This window comes from Diadema setosum, chromosome 8 (assembly GCF_964275005.1).
Source record: "Diadema setosum chromosome 8, eeDiaSeto1, whole genome shotgun sequence".
NCBI classification, from domain to species: domain Eukaryota; kingdom Metazoa; phylum Echinodermata; class Echinoidea; order Diadematoida; family Diadematidae; genus Diadema; species Diadema setosum.
The window spans coordinates 14,977,995-14,999,666 of record NC_092692.1 but is presented as its reverse complement, the minus strand read 5'-3'; the positions used below and the strand labels follow the sequence as shown (position 1 = coordinate 14,999,666).

At 38.5% G+C, this 21,672-nt stretch overlaps 1 protein-coding gene across 1 annotated transcript; it reads right to left on the bottom strand.

Moving 5' to 3' along the window:
* Positions 1 to 7,309: 7,309 nt before the first annotated feature.
* Positions 7,310 to 18,895, bottom strand: LOC140232083 (uncharacterized). The gene is made up of 4 exons (XM_072312235.1): positions 18,428 to 18,895; positions 17,151 to 17,412; positions 10,757 to 11,430; positions 7,310 to 7,723 (listed from the first exon to the last, which is right to left on the bottom strand). The coding sequence occupies exons 1-4, from the start codon at positions 18,893 to 18,895 to the stop codon at positions 7,310 to 7,312; spliced, it is 1,818 nt and encodes a 605-aa protein (XP_072168336.1).
* Between the last annotated feature and the right edge of the window lie 2,777 nt (positions 18,896 to 21,672).

Genomic DNA, 21,672 nt, shown 5'->3' with positions numbered 1-21,672 from the left:
CATTGCGTAAGGCACAGACCATGTATTGTGTTTCATCCCCTTTGGTTTCTATAAACAAATCAATGTATCATGTGGGCAGCTTTCATTCAAAAGGGATAACAGTGAGGGTAAATGGGTCATATTCAGACCATCTAAGTAGAGCATGATGACATCATGTGACACTATCTCAACTCTAGATTCGGGCAGGACATTCCTACGTTCTATCAGTGTGCCAGATAGTGTTTCACATGACGCTATTGATAATAATTAAAGCTATGAATAATCATTAACAGCGTCAATTATGTGCGTAAATCGTGGAAAGAGCGATGCAAAAGAGTTTAAAGTTGCTATTCCACTCTGTCTGCCTGTAGACTTCAATATAAGAGTAACTGAGTAGAATGATGGTTTAGAGTCGTAAAAATCGGACTTTAAATAAAATATGGAATTGTACACTTTCACCCGTTTTCACCGAAAGGTCATTAACAGTGACTTACGTAAACTAGAAGAGGTGATTGTGTCATTTACCTAACAACGCTTAATCTCCCATCGGGTTCTAAACGAAATCATTATGGGGACAAACTTTGGCTGATTTTAGCAAAAAGGCATTCAACCCTTTCCACGACAAAAATTCCTCGTTGTTGGACTGAAATGCGATGCGAAAATAAAAAGAACTGAAAAGGAAAAATGCCTTAAATAGGCCTAACCTAGGATTTGCATAATTACATAGCCGCTTCCCCTCCCTATACCTTCATAAGCAAACACAGCTACACACACACATCACCACACACAAACGGTCCAACGGGGTCATCCTACGAGAGTAGACGAGACCGACACCCACGAGTCATACAGCCCACGAGTTTGACATAGAAGAAAAGGTCCATGAGTCATACAGCCCACGAGTCATACAGACCACGAGTTCGACACTGGGCAAATAACGCCCACGAGTTCGACACTAGGTAAGAACAATAACATGAGTTCGACATTACAACACTGTTTTGGCTTAATATGTCGGTCTCGTGGGCCTTGTTTGCTTGGTGTCGAACTAATGGACTGTATGACTCGTGGGCTGTATAACTCCCGAGTGCTAGCTCTTCGTCATCCCGAAGGTTCGTTAATCCGAAACACACAAATTCCCTATACCTAGAGGTTCGTTAATCCGAACATGGATTTTGTGGCGTTATTCCCAAGGTTCGTTAATCCGAAAATGAAATAGGGTTCGCTGTTCCGAAGGCTCGTTTATCCGAAAATTGAATAGGGTTCGTTATTCCAAAGGATTCGTTAATCCGAAAATGAAATAGGGTTCGTTATTCCGAAGGTTCGTTGATCCGAAAATGAAATAGGGTTCATAACGTAATGAACCTTTGTTTCATTTTCGGATTAACGAACCTTATTTCATTTTCGGATTAATGAACCTTCGGAATAACAAACCTTATCACATTTTCGGACTATAGAACATTCGGAATAACGAACTGTAACCTAACTCCTTGGCTGTAAGACTCCTGGGACGTATGACCAAGGAGGTTTGATACATGGAGTTCCACCTGGCTGTAATCATTCAAACAGTTGTCAGATTTCCATTGATGTACAAAAGAATTCCACAGGTGCACTTGTGCCTTTGATGATCGATGCTCGACGCCGCCGTCTTGCTAAGCAATCTGAAGATTCATTTTGAACGTTATCATAATGTTGGCCATATTTTGCTTATTTATTAATCAAATGAAATGAAATTTCACTTAATGGTAAAGCATATTATGTAAAACAAAAGTCAAGAAAGTCCAGAAATTTGTGCAAAAGCGTAAATCAGAACTGTATCATGTGAAAATGTTTAAAACTGTACCATCCTGGCAAGCTGGTTTTATTACTTTTCCGCTTAATTTCCACAAATGAAACTAATATGGAGTAATCTTCAAGTATGATTCTTTATTGATAGATATCAGATTAGTGCCCGGGTATGCCCAGTCGAGTAATTTTCATCTTTATTTTAGCATTTTTGCTCAATTTCTAATCGCGCCTCCTCGTGTCTGTACCACCTACCTTTCATAAGAAGGGATAGCGAAAAATGAATACCATCACAAAGACATATCTTCCTTAGAAATTGGCTGGTGATTATGCAATGAGACACGAGTCAATTGTCTTCCTATCTGCGCGGGAGATCCTGTTTGGAACATGCTTCAAATATTTTTGAGCGGCGGCATCGAACATCTAGCAAAGGAAATAAGACGGTTGTGACTCCATACTAGAACCATGTATGCACTAGCACCTCCCTGGTATGACACGTGGGTTCCGGGCCCCGTTGCTAGAAACTTTGCGTTTAAACGCAATTTGCAACTGATTGTCACTGGCCAATCAAAATCATTGTTGCATGCATGTCTTCTTAATGGGGCAGACCCTGAGCCAATCAGAATGGTTGTTTCAAAATTAGCAATTATTTGCAATTGATTGCAACTTTCTTGCAACGGGGCCCCGGTCTCCTGACGTGCACCGGTCCAACAGCCTCACGCACAATGCACACCAGCAAACATACTCGAATTGTACTTGAACACATATCTATTTCTTACACCTCACATCAAACACCTGATAATCATGCTTAAAAAGATCCCTGTTTTAATTCAGATTGTAAAATTTGCGTCTACGCTTTCTTGCAGACTATGACTAGAGAATATAGCAACGGGGGGGGGGGGGGGGGGGGGAGGCAGCTTTGAATTAGGCCTCCAGGGGGGCATGGAGTCCATCGTTCTATTACATTGGTAAAACACCTGCTAAGTGCTGTACACTGTATTTAGTAAATTTGACTATGCAATATCAAAAAAAAAAAAAAAAAAGAAGAAGATCAAAATGTAAAAATATCTGGAACCTAATTTGGTCCCCGTCCAAACCCCTGGATGTACCACAAATTACATAACCTCTAAAAGCACTTTTACTAATGTATTTACTCAGAAGTAATATTTTCAGTGTTATAAAAGAAAGATATTGTTTTCCTCTTTTTTTTTTTGGGGGGGGGGTATAAATTCCCTAATGGAGAGGGGGGAGGGGTTCGGGTCCTTAACATTGTAACCCCAGTGATAATTCCTGTCAAGTTCGGTGAAAAATTTGACCATGTGTTTTTGAGAAGAGAAAAATGTGAAAATAGGCACTAATATGGTCACCCACACCCCCCCCCCAAAAAAAAGGAAAAACACACACACACACACACAAGGTCCATCACCACAACTGCCATATAGTATGAGTATATATCTAAAACTGCAGTCACCATGTTTACTTACGGCACTATATAGCTTATCATTTCTGGTTCTAAAGAAAAAGACGAGTAAAGATTCTCTAATATGGGAGCTTTGTCGCCCTCCCCCACGCTTTCCAGGGCATGGTGCTCCTGCCCCCCCCCCCCCCCCCCCATAAGTGGGAAATTGTCCCACTTGTACACAAATATATCTTCTACGCTCCAGCGACAAAACATGTCAAGTTTGGTGAAAATCTGACCACGCACTTTCAAGAAGTAGATGGAAATGTGAATATTAGGCTTCAACTTGACCCCTCCCGTCCATTCACAGATCTGCCACGAACAAAGTTGAGACTCAGTGAATTAATCAGGTTAGCTTCTCTCGGGGTGAATTGTTTTTAGTGGCCGTTTACAGCTGTAGCTGGCCACTATGGACAGGGGGCTGCTAGGCAGGTTTGACTGTACCACAAATATAACTCTTAAACTCACATTTGCTACCGATTTTCAACATACTTTTAAGGCGTAGCCCAATAGAATGTCAGATTTTGAAGGACCAAGTGTGAGCTTCGGGACCGTGGGAGCGGATCTTCCCCCGCGCACACGCCCGCATTCCCTGTCTGTTCGCTACGACAAGTACAAACAGCCTAGCTAAAAATGCATATCATAATCTTATTCACTATAGATTTGTGCACGGTCATTAAATCCCGATTCGTACTCACTTGAGAGCTGCTTCAGTTTTCTTTTCTTACGAAAGTCCAGCTCCAAGCTGGATAGCAGGAATCGCAGATGTATCTTTTCTTTGTTGAGTCGCAGGGTCAAATCTTTGACATATAATGAGCAAGGTAAAGCCAAGTAATTGCCACTGAAATGAGACCATAAACGAATGAGACTGGATTTGAAGATAGGGTACTTGATTATCAGCAAAGATCGTATATTTGCGACCGTCAATGAACGTCACAAATATCGTATTCAGAAATGTGGTGATTGTGCCGCTTTGGTTGTGTTCCATTTTGAAATTACAATCCGCTTTTCAGAAAATTCTGCGTCACCACACTGCTCTTTCCTCGTTAACATTTTCGATCATAACAAACCTAATGCATCTTTATTGTGTCCTTATTGGATCTCATTGGTTACAGTCTGTCATTATAACCACCTCATTCCCACACTGTGCATTTTTACACTGTCTTACATTCTCACGCTTGACTTCCCAGCTGAAAAGAACACAGTATCTCACAGTGTGAAACACAAAATGTGAAACACAGTGCAAACACATTGTGAACACAGTGTGAAATCTCTTCACATTGTTAAATTCGATCGTTTGAACATTGCAAACACATTGTGAATCATCAACACAGTGTGAAATGGAACATTACTATGTGAACGCTCTGTGAACTCTCATTTTCACACTTTTTTCTCTGAAACCCTTTTCCAACAATACGCAAATTTTAAACCATCTTCTTCTCCTACTTCACTGCTTTTGTTCAAAGTAAGGTTTATTTTGGTCGAGTCATTTCAGTAGAACCGTATAAGAACTTAATGTCCCCCCCCCTTTACACTCTATCTTTCTCTGTCTACATATAATCATGCGGAATACAAATATGTATGTATATATATTTACATATATATATATGTATATATATATATATATATATATATATATATATATATATATATATTTCAAGTATAACGATACGAAACAGTATTGGATAATGTAAATAAATGGGACGTTTCTCCCAATTTTCTACTCTTATCGCACTTTAAATCTAATGTTCGAAAATCGTGTATTCATGTGTTAGCGCTTTGAATACATTATAAACGGCAAAATTTCCACTCACCTTTGTGTATTATCTAATACAGCAATTCAATCGTAAATACGAATAGTTACCACCTATAGTTTCTGTCGACATTTAAGTAAAACGAAGCATTATATATGTATGTATTTTTTTTTTGCGCATGAACATTTGTTGGTTTTTTTTTTTCTGGACAATATAAATTATGAGCATTTATACTTTGAGTATAAAAGTTATAAAATTCATATAAGTTTACAGTTAAAGTGGAGTTTGCACGAATTGCACAAAAAGGATTAATCCACATCTAATTTCATTACATCTCGTATAACTTTTCGCATGAGGACAAATCCAAGTCTCATTACAACAGATTACAACCAGGTATAAACGTTTTATTCATTACATTTTCTATTAATTACATGAAACTTATTAGTGAAATGTCATCTTTTATGAAAAGACTCCGCAACTGACTAAAAATGATAACGGTAATATCTCTGCATAAACAATTATATCGAATGAAACTGATGATGTCATACGCTATGAACATCAAGAATACGAGATAGTTTATGTACGACAGAAAAGTAATTCCCACCAGCCACCTCTCTGTTCAAACTGAACATTACTAAACCACCTTCCACGGAGAGAAGAAAATTCTTTTTTTTTCCCGTAAATTGAATCTCTCTCAATTTGAGCGAAGTTTTTAGAGTCTCGAAGTGGACGTGAAATGCAGTATAGTCTCAGAGAAAACCTCTAAAACAGGTGACATTTCCCCCAACAGAAATGGATTCCCTAGACTGAAATGTCGCTATAGAGACTGCCATGGTATGCTTCCGCCATATCGAATTATTAGTAGGTCTGTTGTAGTACATCTTTACAGTGTGTGACGAAAATTTTACATGATTGGTAAAAAACTACAATGTCATGTTTGAAAATTTCATGGTAAAACACGAAATGTGTTTCGTGTTTAGATATATTCCTTGAACTGGATTTCATGTGGATGGATAAAAATGATTTCAGAGAGCAAGCATTCGGAATTCCGACCTTTGACCCCGTGGCCCACAACTCTCTACAAATAACCACTAAACTTGTAATATCAGATTTTCATGACAATACCTTGAGCTATTTCCAAAATATGGCGAAAATAGTGACATTATCATCTAACCTTTGACCCATGGCCCAAATCTTTCCTTACAAAACCATAATGCAGTAATAAATGTACTGTATATATAATACCTAGCTCATTAATGTGAATGCATACACTGAGTAATTTTCAAGGTATGGAGAAAATAGTGTAATTTCAGATTTAAATACAAGATTGGGGGATTTCACTTGACCTTTGATCCCTGACCTTTGACCCCATGACTCAAAAAATATCAATAGACTATTGTCAGGCAGTTTGTATGTAAACTAAGTTTTATGAAGATAACATGAGCCATTTCTGAGAGATACATTTAAGCATTTTCTCTTATCACTTTTGACCTTTGAACTTTGACCCCAAGGTCCATAACGTTATCAACTAAAGAATGTTAACTCGTTAACGTGGTAAAGTAGCTTCAGGCATTGCAGAGATATGCCAAGTTTCATTCGGATACCTCAGATGGTTAAGTTACGCTGTCCACAAAATCGATTACGGACGGATCGAAGGACGGACGGACGGACGGACGGACGGACGGACGGACGGACGGACGGACGGACAACCCGAATACAATTGTCATAATGCCTACGGCGACACTTCGTATATAGCGGAGGCATAAAAACGAGAATTGCACAAATGACTTCATTATATTCCATTAGAAGACATGTCAAATTTTAAAGTGGCATTAAGAGTGATCAGATTGATTCAGACATCAACTGAGGACTATGTATAATGTTCATACTTTTTTTTTTGCGCGCGCGTTTTGCTTTCATACAGTGCGTGTATATATAAGTAGGCTATACGGGGGAAGGAGAGGGAAGGGGTTCATAAAAAATTTATAAAAAAAACTGTTGTGACCCACATCATTCCGCCTCTCTCTCTCCATAAGAAACTATTCGGTATTCTGCATACAAGAACATATAAACAAACAGATACACACGCACACCCTAGGATTAAGAGTTCTTATTGGTCTGTTTGCCTGATTGTGCTTTACGAAAGTTCTTTTTGTCTATATTCACATCTGGAGAAGGGGTACAGGATTACACTCTTTTCCGAGACATTGCACACACCATAAATCAAGATTAAGAAACAAGATTATTGATAAAACGGTTACTCATCGGGTAATGGGTGAAAGGCGTATTTCAATATTCAGACTTTATGACAAACCAGAGTTGGAGGAGATCGAGGCACTCATGTGTGGCTAGGTTGCAATTGTGTGAAACACACGTAGTCCTTGCCGAAGACCAGGTTCTGTGTCGAATTGTCGTTGGGGTAATAAAAAACATTCTGATCTCCAAACTGCAGGGCGACGAAAAGACCGATCAGGGTGAATAGCATTGTGATCCGCATTGAGCATTCAACTGGATCCTGCTCCCTGATGAACTGTAGCAGGCGATACCAAAATCGCTCGTGGCGGGCGCGCCGCAGCTCCAGCAGACGATAGCGAAATCGCACCCAGATAAAGTTGATGCTTGCGCCACCTATGGCGAAGCAAGGGAGCCCGAAAAACGTGAGATTCTCCATGACCACCAGGGCGTTGATGTACATGTCGGTCATCAAGTTCAGCTTACAGTCGTGGCTAAGCAACATGTAGATCCAGGTCACCTGTAACATGAGGAATGTAACATGAGGAATGCAACAAGACCACAGTGACACAACATTGCATAGTGAAAATTAATACATAACATTACAGTAGGAAAATATTGACACAAAACTGCAGTATGATCATGGCAACGTAACGTTCCATATACGACCTGTAGTTATATCGAAACGAGATTGCGCATAATCATCAAACACGTACATATTGCATTACGACAATAAAACAATTTATTAAATTCTGACCACAGTTACACATCACGCAGTGACCACAGTGACTAAACATTACATTATCCCCTACAGTGATAAACCGTTAGATCATGTTTATACGGAAAATCATCAAAATATTGCTGTATCGTTACAATGAATATATATATTTTTTTTTTATATAGTAAATGGTGTTGATTCAAATGACATTGAGACGGTACAAGAATATTATGCGGGTTCTGAGTCATAAATATGCATTATCAGTATTGGGTTCGAGAGGTCTGACGGCTAATACATTCCATTTAGTTCCGAAAATGAATAAAGAGGCTTTTATCCTAGGCCTATTTCTTGAATTATCTTTCTCACCCTTTTATATTTGACGCGAGTCCCTTTATGTTAACTGGTAAACTGAATAATTGCAAGTCTATGTTCTCATACCGACTTCAAAAAAAAAAAAAAAGCGCTTATTGGAAAGATTAAAAATTCACAGGCTATAAAGATAACAATATATATCATGTTTTTAAGATTTAAAAAAAAATGTTACTGAAATTCATCTCTGCCGCTTAGCGAATTAAGGAACGCCGCGGCGCGCCGGGATTTAATTCATCTTTAGATGAAAAAAAAAATCATGTCGTCATGAAAGATCAAGTCAAGTGTTATATCAAAAATGATTAGAGATCTAGTCTAAACTCATCAAGATCAAGGCCAGTATAACTTATATGGGCCTATAATGATCTGATGAATATTCATTAGACCACATGGCCGTCGGAACCGGGGGGGGGGGGAGGCTTGGTTCCCCCTCCCCATTTTTTTTTTTTTTTGTTCCCGCACATAGGAATACATAGGGTGTCACCACGTTGGCTCCCCCCCCCCCCCTCACTTTTTTTTTCCCCGGAAGTGAAGTGGCAGTAGAAAAAAAAAAGAATTAAAATGAAACCTTAAAACCTTAAGCTTTGAGCCCGGTAATGCGCTGAAGAGCTTTCTTTTTTTTTTCTTTTTTTTTACTTGGTTGTTGTTAGCTCATGAAACCCGGAAGCGCCCCCCCCCCCACGCTTTTGGTAACATGGCGCCGACGGTAGACCAGATCTCGCAAGATCAAGGCCCATGTAACTTTTATGGGCCTCGATCTTGAGGTTAGACCAGATCAGATGGGGGCGCTGTGGCAAAGTTTATAAGATTCCCGACTCGCCCAATGCAATCGGAGGACGCGAGTTCGATTCCCGCCCAGTGCTTACGTCCTTGGGCAAAATGTTTTGCCCACAATGTCCCTCTCGACCCAGGTGTATAAGTGGGTACCTGGCAACGCCTCTGGCAATAATAATAGCAGGGCCCTCTGGTAGAGCAGTTGCAACACTAAAGAGGTTTCCCTGGATAAGACCTTATCATTATCATTTATCTCTTAAGATCAAGGCCCAAAACGTATATGGGCCTTGATCTTGAGATTAGATCAGATCTCTAACCATTTTAAAGGGTCAGTCGAGTGGGTTGGTGTGAGTAAGTAAAATGGTGTAAGAGAAGATTTTGGAAAGTATTTATGTGTGATTAAAGCGACGTGAATGTACCGAGTAAACTATTACGAAAATGTATAGGTTTCCTGTATGCCCACTTTCGTCACCTCTTCATTTAATTTCATCGATTTTCGATGTAAATTCGTCTTCAGAAATTTACTGCCTTCCAGTCCTAAGTTTGTTTCGTCTGTTGTCATTCAAATTCTTTTTTTGACGGGGGTCCAATGAAATTTAAATGTCAAGCATTAAAATTCGTCAAGTGTCATTGAAATTCGTCTCTGCCGCTAAGCAAGTTAAGAATGCTGCAATAAAATTCATTATTGTCCGACTATTTCACTGCTTTGTCATTCAAAATTTTCAAGTGTTATCATTATGGCCTCATGGAGGATTACCAGAAATGTAACCATTTCTATGTGTTGAGTAGATACGTGTTGTGAATAATAGCTGTGTTTTACTAGTAATGTATAATCTAAGTGACGTATACTGAATGAGATGAGCCAACGATTCGATTAAGGCATTGATTACATCCCCAATACCCTATTTCCTAGAGACGATTTTTGAGTGAAGCTTCGTCGCACATGAATGCAGATTGGCCCTGTTGACGAAATTTATCTTACTGTCTCGTGATCACCTGCTGTGGTGGACGAGTTTGAATTGCAATTTGGGTGAAAATGGGTGACAAAGCATGAAACTGAATCACAATGTTTCAAAATTGATCAACAAAAGACGAAATTAAAACTAAAATTCGCATAAAAAACACATTTTCATGATTATAATGAATGACGTGATGACTAAATGGGCGGGAAAACCTTTTATTCACTATTGTTGTGGCAATCAGTGTATTTAATCGCATGCGTCCAAAGAGAGTCATTTTACCTTGTGCTAAAAAGGGAAACTGCAGGCTATATATTAAGAACGACTTCTTTCTAATCTGTTGTCGCTTTAAAGACACATGCAAATGAAAGCGTCACTACGATTTCTGTGCAGAGAGAGAGAGAGAAAAAAAATCGATGGCGTCTACTGAATCTATCGGGAATATAAATTCCGTGCGCGGCTTTATCGTCTGTTTGTGAACTTTCTTTGTATATGCATAGGTCCAATATTTATTGATAAAAGATTATCAGGTCAATTGTCATGTAATAAAGAGCTGCAGGGATGTCTATGGAACACTGAGATGTAGAGAGTGATCGTGTGTGTGTGGTTTTCTCTCTGTATGGCTTATCATGTTAGTTAATATGGAATCATCGGCCTCAATTTCATACAGCAAGTGAAGAGATCGATGTAGTACACAGTCAATGTAAACGCATATGACATCGTAAATTTCTACCTGAGTGGCTACAGACATGGTGAGCAGTCCGAACACCATCACCATAAACCCATTGGTCAGCTGTCGCAGGGTCTTGAAGTCCTGGACCGTCGAGGCAAGCTTCGCTCTACACAAGTCCAAGTGGTCGACGTGTTGGCGAACGAAGCTGACATCGAGCCTCAGCTGCGGCTCGAAGGAGATTCTCAGAAGGTATATGATGTAGGAGAACACCCCGTACAGTGTCAGTACACACAGACAGTTGATCATGACCAGGTAGGTACGGAGAGTGAAATGCTCCGTGCTGATGATAACAGTGTAGAAGAGAAGGCGGAAGATCACGATGAAAAGTGGGCCAACCACGCAGGCGACGAGGAAGAGCTTGTTCGGCAGCCCGCGCTCGGGGAGGTCGAGATACTGCAGCCGACGCACAATGTACCGACTGTCAAGGGCATGGGGCCAGTAAGCGAAAGGTGCTACGTTCGTAATATTCTGGATGAGCGCGAAGCTGCAGAGGAACGGGACGCTGCCGCCATAGATGAGGTAAGTCATGTAGCTGATGTATCGTAGTAGGTCTTTCTGTCTTCCCCAGAACAAGCTGGCAAAGAAGAGGACATCGTACAGGTCAAGGAAGATGTACAAGCAGAGCAGGATCACAGATACGACTCCACTGCCACGGTGATTCCATGTACCTATGCCTGCCAGAAGCAAGAATATATATTTCATTCATGTAAGTCTGATTGTAGAGACAGAAGGAGACCCACACATTCGCTTCTTTAAAAAAAAATACAATAAAAAGAAAATTAACTAAAGTCTAAACAAAATCCATGACTTTCCAAAGGTTCCGTAAAGGCGCCGAACGTGAAATGCATACCATTGACCCATGAGCCGCTGACCCGCAGCCTCTCACATTAAGAAACGTTCATTAACCCCTTTCCTGGACAGGATATCGCCCAATCACCTAACCGTGGTCCTCCGTGAGAAGCTATCAAAACCAAGAGCAAGCAGGACCTGTGCAAGTCCTAAAAAAAAAGGAAAATTGAAAAAAGGAAAAAATTACCCACGAAGTTTGAAACAAAACAGTTATATTCACATTCTAAGCACTCTCGTTTTTAAGATCTGAAATATGAATATAACCCTCATAATTATATAGCTCCTGATGTCCGGTCTGGTGCATCACACCATGGCGCGAGAGACTGTAGCCACTAGCGAGGGCTTTGAAGATTTTCTGGCTGATACAACCCGCCGCTGCCAAGAGACCATTCAAGAGAACGGTCGGTGATTCTTATATTGGACAACGCCAGTACACACATTATAACGCCATGCTACCAGGGAATGGACAACATCATCCTGAAGCTGTTTCCTCCATATTCCCCTTTCCTATAAAGTCCGCTTGCTCTGCTTTCAAATCTCGGGTCAAGAGAATGCCAGCTCATCGATTCCGGAGTGACAAAGCCGTGCTGATGCCAGAGAGGCGACACAGGAGGAAAGCATCAACCTTCAGCAGTTGAGGCTGAACCTACTACTAAAAGATAAGCTGAAAAATGAAGGATAAGTATGAGACAATGGTGATAAAGATGCAAACAAGGAATGATGTGCCACATTGATAAGTAGATAGCATGTGCATGAAAAACATGTACAGCAAAGAATAAAATGAAAATAAAGAAAACAAATAAACAAAAGGACTTAAAAGAGTAGACCTTGCAATAAGCAGCTTAAATATACATGTATAATGGGAGAACCATTCTCGACTAGCACTTGTGTTAACTTTTGGTTCCCCCTTTAACAACATTATCTTCTGTTTTTTCTATTATTTTTTTCGATTATTTTTTTCAGAACCTCTCTCTATGCATATATGTCTACATTACATACTTATTCATTCTCTTTGCCTTTTCAGTGATAAATGTATCACAACGAAACTAAATCTATTATAACACATGTATTCTTATGTAAGGTAGATATAAGTATGTAAAATATATGCTTGCAAAGCTGTAAGAACCTTGTACAAAATCACTGTATTCTCATGAAAAAATTCATGTTATTGTATCTTACACTGTGGAATTTCATGTTATCATATTCACATGTATGTTGTTAATAAACTCAACTCAACTCAACTCAAGAAGAAAAATAAGTGAAAGAAAACGTCATGAATGAAACAAGAAAGAGAAGAAAAATGAAGAAAGAATGAAATGAAAAGAAAAGAAGTTATAAATGAAAATGAAAACTAAAATTGATTGCAAATCATGTTAGATCAAAAAGTTTGATGTGTCCACGCGAATACTGTATATTATTCACCATGATTCCAATTTGAGTGAATACCGTGAATAAAGTAGAAAATCGACTTCCTAAAAAATATATATATATATGTTAAATGCTCGAAACAAATTCACCACCCGTGACTTCGAAATTTGATTGCAGAAATTTCAAATTTCACCGCAGAGTAACGAAATAGTTTTCCTATTTACACTTTCAGTCGCTCAAAAACGAAATCGTGTGCTCGAAAACGAAATTGCTTGCTGTTTGTGTTGGATTGGATGGCCAATATAGTCACGAAACGAATAGTATCGTTAATTTGAATGACAATTTTACGAATTTGATTGGATTTCAAATTGACCAGGGAATGCTATATTTATGTGAGTTTAGTTTCCTTTTGATAGTCCTCCGAAGAAGCACATTCAATCAGATTTACTTCAGAAAGCCTGATGAAAACATAAGTTTCATTGTAATAATTTCATCGTGATAATTTCCAACAATTTTGTTTCGGAATTTGCCATAAACTTACATTTTTTTATTTCTATCTCAGCAAACATTTCCTTGTTTCTTTATTTCATTGTTGAACTGATTTCGTGTCATATTATGTATTCAAACATTTCATTGTATTTATATTTTGCTGAAGATGAAATAAACAACTTGAACTTGAAGTTAAACTGGAATAATGAACTGTATAATGCGCAATACGTCTGTCACGTGAGTTGGGTGGTCCTCTTTAGCTCTAAGAGCCTTTTTGTCTTAAGAAATAAGACAACTGCTTTACATAGACAGCAATATGTAGCGGTAAATGGAGTTAAATCACAGTCAAGGCAAGTGACATGTGGTGTTCCACAGGGCTCAGTCCTAGGCCCTTTATTGTTCCTTATTTATATTAATGACATTATCAATTCATCTAGCTTGTTTACTTATTCGCTTTTTGCAGACGACACTTGCTTACTTGCTCACCACAACTATTTGTTACCCTTAATAAACTCTGTAAATGATGAAATTGGTAATATGTTTGAATGGTTCTGTTGTAATAAACTATTATTGAATACTATACTAAATCTCAATATGTTGTATTTAGATTAGGAGGGAAAAGAATCCAAAATGACATTGTTCCACTGGTAATAGGCGGTAACCAGATTGATCGAAGCCATAATGTGCGATTCCTAGGCGTTATAGTCGATGAATATTTATCGTGGAAAGACCACGTCAGTTACGTCTGTACTAAAGTTTCTCGTAGTGTTGGTATCTTATCCAAGTTACGTCTCTATTTACCAAAAGAAACCTTAATTACTCTGTATAATGCCATAGTTATGCCTCATTTAATGTACTGTAATGTAGCTTGGGGAAATACTTATAAGACTCATATAGATAAGTTGATTGTTCTTCAGAAAAAAGCTGTAAGGTATATTACAAATTCAAACTATAGAAGTCCAAGTTTGCCATTGTTTATTCAACTTCATATTTTGCCATTTGAAAAATTAGTTATCTTGAGTTGCTTGATTTTTATCTTTAAGACACAAGGTGATCCGAAATCTTTCATGAAGGATGCGTTTGTGTTAAATTCTACCGTTCATGCTTAATACGCGTAAAAGTAATCTCATTCATCAACCCCTTGTAAGAACTCAAACTGCCCAAAATTCATTTGTATATGTTTGTATTAGAGAATGGAATAATTTACCATTGAGAATTAGGTCAGCCTCAACACTATCCAACTTTAAACGTACATGTCGCATCAGTATCTTGAGGGAAATTTGTAAAACAAGAATTGATCAGGGAAGCTGAATTTCAAAGTATAGTAAAATAGAAAGTATCTTTCTGCAATTTCATGTGAACTACATGTATGTGCATGAGCGTTTTTGTGACACGTGTTTGTGTGATTGAATGTGTGTGTGTGCGTGTGTGTGTGTGTGTGCTTGTGTTGCATCTGTCCTATGTAAATATGTTACTATTATACCTCTTGTTAATATGTTTAAAACTTTAGTATGTTTTGTTTTATATGTTTATCCGGGACCCCTTTTTTACAAGCTCTGCTTCTTTTGGGGTCCCAAACCATTCATTATTCTTAATGCTGTATCCTTTTGTAAAATGTCAAATGTTTAATGAATTGGTTAAATAAAACTTGAACTTGAACTTGAACTTTAACATGTGTATAATTGGATTATCATTTTCATTAGCATCGTTATAACGCTATTCAAGGAAATTAATCTGGGATTTTTTAAAGACAAATCTAATATGCGGATGATATTTCTCTATTTGTGAAAGACACGCATTAAAAAAATGTTTCATGCAAATTTGATGAAATTGGGAAATTAAGTGGTGAATAAATATTATTCTACATTTTTATACCCATGACATTGAAAATTACTGTTGCTATATATATTTTCGTTCGAACGATAAAATTCTCGAAAAAAAAAAAAACTTGCTGTTTTAGTCTGAACGGCGTGTACTCTTGTTTTTCTTTTTTCTTCTATCATAGAAGAGGGAATAAAACTGGGCGTAAGGTGAAATAACTTCGGGTAATACTTGTAAAAGATGAAAGGAAATTAACCTGCCTCAAATGATATTTGGTAATCCGGAAGATTCTCTGCTTCTTATAAAGTTGGTATAGAACAATGTATTATATTGATGCAGTCTATGGCAGATCTCTTGTTTATCACGCTTGATTTAAATGTCTGGTGCTCGCCCTGATTCTTCTGAAAATTGTGATAATAAAAATGTATCAGTATGCTTTTTCTTTGCATGAATGCATTTGCCTTCATATCTCACCATTAATGAGTGCAAAACAGGCTTCATTTAACTTTATGTAATTGTTTCATTTTGAACATGATTTACATATTGAACAACTCAATAAAGAATACAGAAAATATGATTATTATTGTAATTACTCTCACGATACCATAATCGTCAACGACAGGAATGTCACTACTGCTATCACTATACTATTGTTGGTTTTTGCATTATCACGAAGTTTACATTGTTCTTTTGGATAAACTGTTTCGAAATGTTAACTCGTTATCAACGCACTAAATGATTGTTGCAATGTGACCCCATATCGTGTTTTTCCAGCTAGGGTGACTGGCATGAAACCCGGATTAGAACTCGTCAATCTTACCATGTCTGTGATAAAATGCAATAATCTCTTCACGAATCATATTATTCATGAACTAACTCATGATCATTTAGTACCGAACACGGACTCTCAACAGTAGTCACTGGTGGTAGTGTCCTTCGGCAAGACATTTTACCCTTCGAAGGACTTGCAAAAATTGTATCCAAGGAATGACAACTACTGCCCAATGACTGCTAGATTGAAAGCATACTTTTGTTACTGTACAGTATGTCCCCAAAAAAAAATACAATCAGATTTTTGCATTGATAACTCCAAAACTGTCTATATGCTACTTCAGGGTCTTAAAATATAACATCTTAGCGCTATTTTGCAGAAAACCCCATTCAATCTGGTTACGCGGTCACAGAGAAATGTGTATTGTTGTTGTAAAACATGTCATGAGTCTGATTCTTTAAAGTTTAGCACTTGGATGCTCTTGGAACTGAACATTAATGTGTGAACACAATGGACAGAACTTGGAGGGAAGAGATTCCTGACATGCTCTACAAAATTTCTCATTTCTCTTCGACCACTGAAACAAAACGAATTGGGTTTTCTGTTTGTTTGTTTGTTTGTTTGTTCATGTTCCATCTAAGAAGATGGTTGGATAGCCCATATTCAGCTACGTTAAGCTGGTCTTCCATGGGGTCCACTTGGATGCGAGGTGGGACCACTTCACCGGGTTAACACCCTGCTCTTTGCCATGAATGAATGAAGCGGGATCTTTAACGTGCATGAGTTGTTTCTCTCTCATACACGGGACCTCCATTTTTAGGCCTATGTCCTATCCGAGGGACAGAGTGTTTTGCCTCTTGCTAGAGGGGACGGTATGCTTACACACAACATTGCTCAGTCCAGACTCTGTAAAGATGTGGACACTGAGTTATCGTTTCATACCCTGAAATTGTATTTGGATTGATTCACTGTTTTTAAAGTTATCATTGCGGAGGGCCTGTTGTATTTATTTATTTATTTTTTTTTTTGCACGTACGGTATAGTGTCCAACCTAGGCAATTCTAAAACTTCATTCAACAAACGAGCTTTCCTCACCGATATCCTTGTCGCTGTATGTGCGATACTGGCCTTTCCCGTTCCACCACAGTGAGTCGCAAACCCGACATCGACTTTTCCTTCCATCGTCATCGTCACCCGCTGTGTCGGCCTCGCTTTTGTCTGTCACAGAGTACCCCTCGTCGTCGTAATCATTGTTATTGATGCTGATCCTCGACGTCGTCGTCATCGGCTCAATCCTTGTGTCATCGGACGAGATTTCTTCCTGCAAGATGGTGTCGATATCGGTGTCGATACCGATCTCCGGGGGTCGCAAATAGGATTGACCATGACGACGTAAAGTCGCAAGAAACTGCAAATATAGATACGATGTAGACTCTATCAAACCCCCTTCCCTCCACATCTTACAGTAGGAGCTTTCGAAACATTTGTGTATTGCAATCGCATTTCAGGGCACTTTGATATTATTTCATTGGTAACTGAACTTTAATTGTCCATATTTCCTTCTCCTCAATATGTTTAGCCGGCCACATAATTATGATATGATATTTCGTTAATGATTAACGATCTTGAAATGACAGTTTGGCGATGTTAATGAAATATGTAGCCATTATCTCTTAAAAACCAAGATCTCGCCAAATTGACAGCCAAATTTGTATCGGTGGCGTAGACAGGAGTTAATTGTTTTGTACCGGAGGTATGGGATGGGTGTGTTGAGTCGTTAGCGACGTGTACGGGTGTGGCGACAGACGCACATTTATACATGAAAAGGAATCAATTCACCAACAAAATAGGAAAAAAAATAACATTTGAAGCACGTAAAACCGTTGAGCATTATTATACAAACAATATCAAACAGGTTAAATGTATACTCTAAACCTATCTTATATTCGGCAAATGGGAACCAAACAATAGTACAGGCAGCTGCAAAGTTATGTGCCCTTCAATATGAATGCATAATGCTATAACCCACAGACAGATTTTTCATACACTTCTCTGTGTATATGAACGTTGCCAGGACTGAACAAAAATATATTAGTAAAATTGGTTTATCACTGCGAGCAAATAGAGTTAGCCAAGGATTTTTTTTTTTTTCAATTTTGTCTGATACAAAAGACCAACAGCATATAAGTTCCTATCCGTTGGCGAAATAATTTCAAGAGAGGGGAGGGGCAGGTAGAGGTAGGACGGGGATATTCCGACCCCTCCTTCATCTTTTCATCTTTTGAGCAGAAGTACGCACTGCAAATAACCTAGCAGTCATTGTAATTACAGACGTTTAATCTTCTTAAGTTTAGATTGTGGGAGGCGGTCACCTGTGTACCAGATGCATGTCGAGCCATTCGATCACCCTCTTCGAGTTTCTTCTGGTAACAGTGCTGACAGCATCGCTTTCCCACCACAGGCCGACTCCAGAAGAGACCCAGGTACTTCAAGCTCAGCCACAGAAACCACGGCCATTTCCCGCCACTTTTGGCCTCGCGTCGACGTCTGCCACTACTGTGCAAACTGCCATCCAACCGTTCGTCCCTTGCCACGGTTACCCGCGTGTTATCATCACTCACGATAGGATCAACGCCCTCAACTTTGGCGCGGTTGCCCACGTCAGGGGCTCTTCCGTTTGATCTGGCAGCTCTGGTGCGGTCAAAGTTCGGGTTGCGTCGGACGTCATTGTCGCCGTAACGGTGGGCAAACGACGTCGTGCCCTCATGATCGACAACTGTTTGGTAAGACCTCACCGAGCTCTCTGTCTGTATGAGGGATTCTCGCTCGGTTACGTCCATTATTATCTACCATCATGATAAGCGGAAATTTGTAAAGAATCAATACACTTTGTCGTAGGTAGATTGATAATTTCAAGTACTTCACTCCAAATCCAAGTTGACTATCACGAATAAAGTAAAATCATATGAGAATAGCGAAATATTTACATAGTTTAAAGCAAAATTATACTGCATACCTATGTTCCGAGGAAACCAAAAAAAAAAAAAAAATCAAAAAAAAAAATCGAGGGGTCCACTATAAAGTAGTGCATGTATTATATTGAACACTTCAAGCAGTTGACGCAAAAAACTCTCTCAATTAGAAAAATAAAATACAGAGTAATTCAAATGAAGACAGACAGGCCAAAAAATAAAAGGTAAAGACAAATAACACACCAATGCATGACTGTAAATGTAACTGTAGATGTAAGAGTAAATGTCCACAAGATGCTAACGAGAAATCGGAAAGAAGATGATCAAAAAAGTGGCCCGCAAACCCGCTGATAGAATAAAGTGTGCAGTACAATTCATCATCTGGGGGACGGTGATGATATTTTTGTTGATCAGTTGCCTACATGTAGCACTACCTCGGATCGTCCACCTTCATGATATGTGGATTGAGTGAATGCAGCAATATTAGTAGAACACATCAGTGAAAATTTGAGGAAAATTTGGCAATCCGTTCAAAAGTTATGAATCTTTAAAGTATCTGTGCAATCACTGCTGGATGAGAAGACTACTACAGTGTATGATGTCACATGCGTAGAACGATATAGGGAAATAAAAAGAGAATTTCACAAAATTTTACTTTTTGAATAAAGTACACATTTCTTCGACTTGTTACTGACGTATGTTCAGGGTAATATTATTCCCCTTCCCTTCTGAAAGAGAGAAGTCGAGTGTTCTTTTTTTATGCGAAAAAAGTGAAAATATGCTGAATTTTCTTTATACTTTCTTTATATCGTTGTACACATATTGTGACATCACAAGCTATAGTAGTCTATTCATCCAGCCGTGACTGAGCAGAAACTTCAAACATTCATAACTTTTGAACGGATTTTCCGATTTTCCTCAAACTCTAACTGATGTGTTCTACTATTATTGCTGCATTCACTCAACCCACATGTCTATGAAGGTGAACGTGTCCTTTAAAAAGAAAACGGCACAACTGGAGCTTAAAAGAATACAGTGAGCGAGTGTTTTCTTTTTTTTTTCTCTTGGCAATCCCAAGAATTCCATAGTTTATCACCCGAGTAGACAGCATTCTGATATATTAGAGTCTTTAGGAGAGGTTGATAAAAGCCATTAGACTACCTACTTACGGAAATCAATGCCTCGTTTCTGGAAACATGGAGTCAAAGACATGTGTGAGTCCATTGTAATTAAACATTAACTATCCCAGCTGAAACAAATGCAAATCTCTGACTTGATAGTGACAGACCAGTTAATATATTTGCTTACTGTTGCTATAAAGACATTTAACGGCCTGAAATAACACAACGCAATATTTTTCAACTGAAGCAGCTGTTACGATGATCATAGACAAATATACTCTCTAAAAAGATCGAGTGAAAATGTTCACTCTTGAAGGAGTGAATAACAGAAAAGAGTGAATGTAGAGTGAAATTGGAGTGAATTTAGAGTGAAATTGGAGTGAATTTTGAGTGAAAATGTTCATTTTCACTCGTTTTCGAGTGACCTCAGGGATCACTCCAAAATTTTCGAGTGATCCCTGAGGTCACTCCAGAATGAGTGAAAATGAACATTTTCACTCAAAATTCACTCCAATTTCACTCTAAATTCATTCTTTTTTGTATTCACTCTATCAAGAGTGAATATTTTCAGTCGTTTTATTTATTTATTTTTTTTTTTAGAGAGTAGATATTCGTTCTTATACCTCACTATATACACTGACCTTATAAACATTGATATAAATGAAGCTGGATAAAGTAGGTGAACTTACTTGGTGGAGAACGTAGTCTCTTTATGCGTAGCAGTACCGACGACAAACAGGTGAATAATGTAAGGCACATCTGCTGGAGCTGCCGTCTTGTGATCACTTCGCATGCTGTCAAGGTTGTTGAATGCTCCAATCTAATGCTTCCTCGTAAACAAAAGTAGACGCTTATCGCCCATACACGTCGAAACTAAACTCGTCGAGAATCAACTATTCAGCTTAACAGGGGAGGTGAAAAGCTCTCTTCCACCTTCCTGGTTTAACTGCGCATGCACAGTTCAATTCAAGAATGGGTTGAGTGACAAGTGAGAGATCTCAAAAGAAGGAGTTACCCTCATCAACAAAAGAAATGCGGTTCATTAAACGCACATAAATCTCTAGGAGGTATATGATATATAATACACACACATATATAGACATCTGTGTGTATGCAAGTATATATATATATACAAATGTATCTCTCTCTCTCTCTCTCTCTCTCTCTCTCTCTCTCTATATATATATATATATATATATATATATATATAATGGGTGTGCGTGTACGTGTGTGTGTATGTGTGTAATATCAATAGCATGAGAACAGAAAAGAAATCCTCCGCGGAAACGTATCATGCTGTACAACTATTGCTTATTTTCCATGCACAAATTTTCGGGCACCTTGCCCTTTGTCAAGTGCTTTTATAGATTGAGAGAGAACAACAACAATAATCAGAATATATCACCAATGTGTTACCAAGGTAATCGACGCATAAATTATGACCACGTCGAAATTTTGTTTTAATAAACATTCCTGTTGGACTTAAAATGCATAATAGAACTATACTCTACTTTTTCTTTTCTA

Bases quoted from the DNA above. Each gene is read 5' to 3' on its own strand.
- LOC140232083 (XM_072312235.1), bottom strand. From the start codon at position 18,895: ATGGACGTAACCGAGCGAGAATCCCTCATACAGACAGAGAGCTCGGTG. The intron at 11,431-17,150 runs GTGAGGAAAGCT...TGCTTCTGGCAG, and splicing joins ATACAGCGACAAGGATATCG to GCATAGGTACATGGAATCAC. The intron at 7,724-10,756 runs GTAGAAATTTAC...CTCATGTTACAG, and splicing joins CCATGTCTGTAGCCACTCAG to GTGACCTGGATCTACATGTT.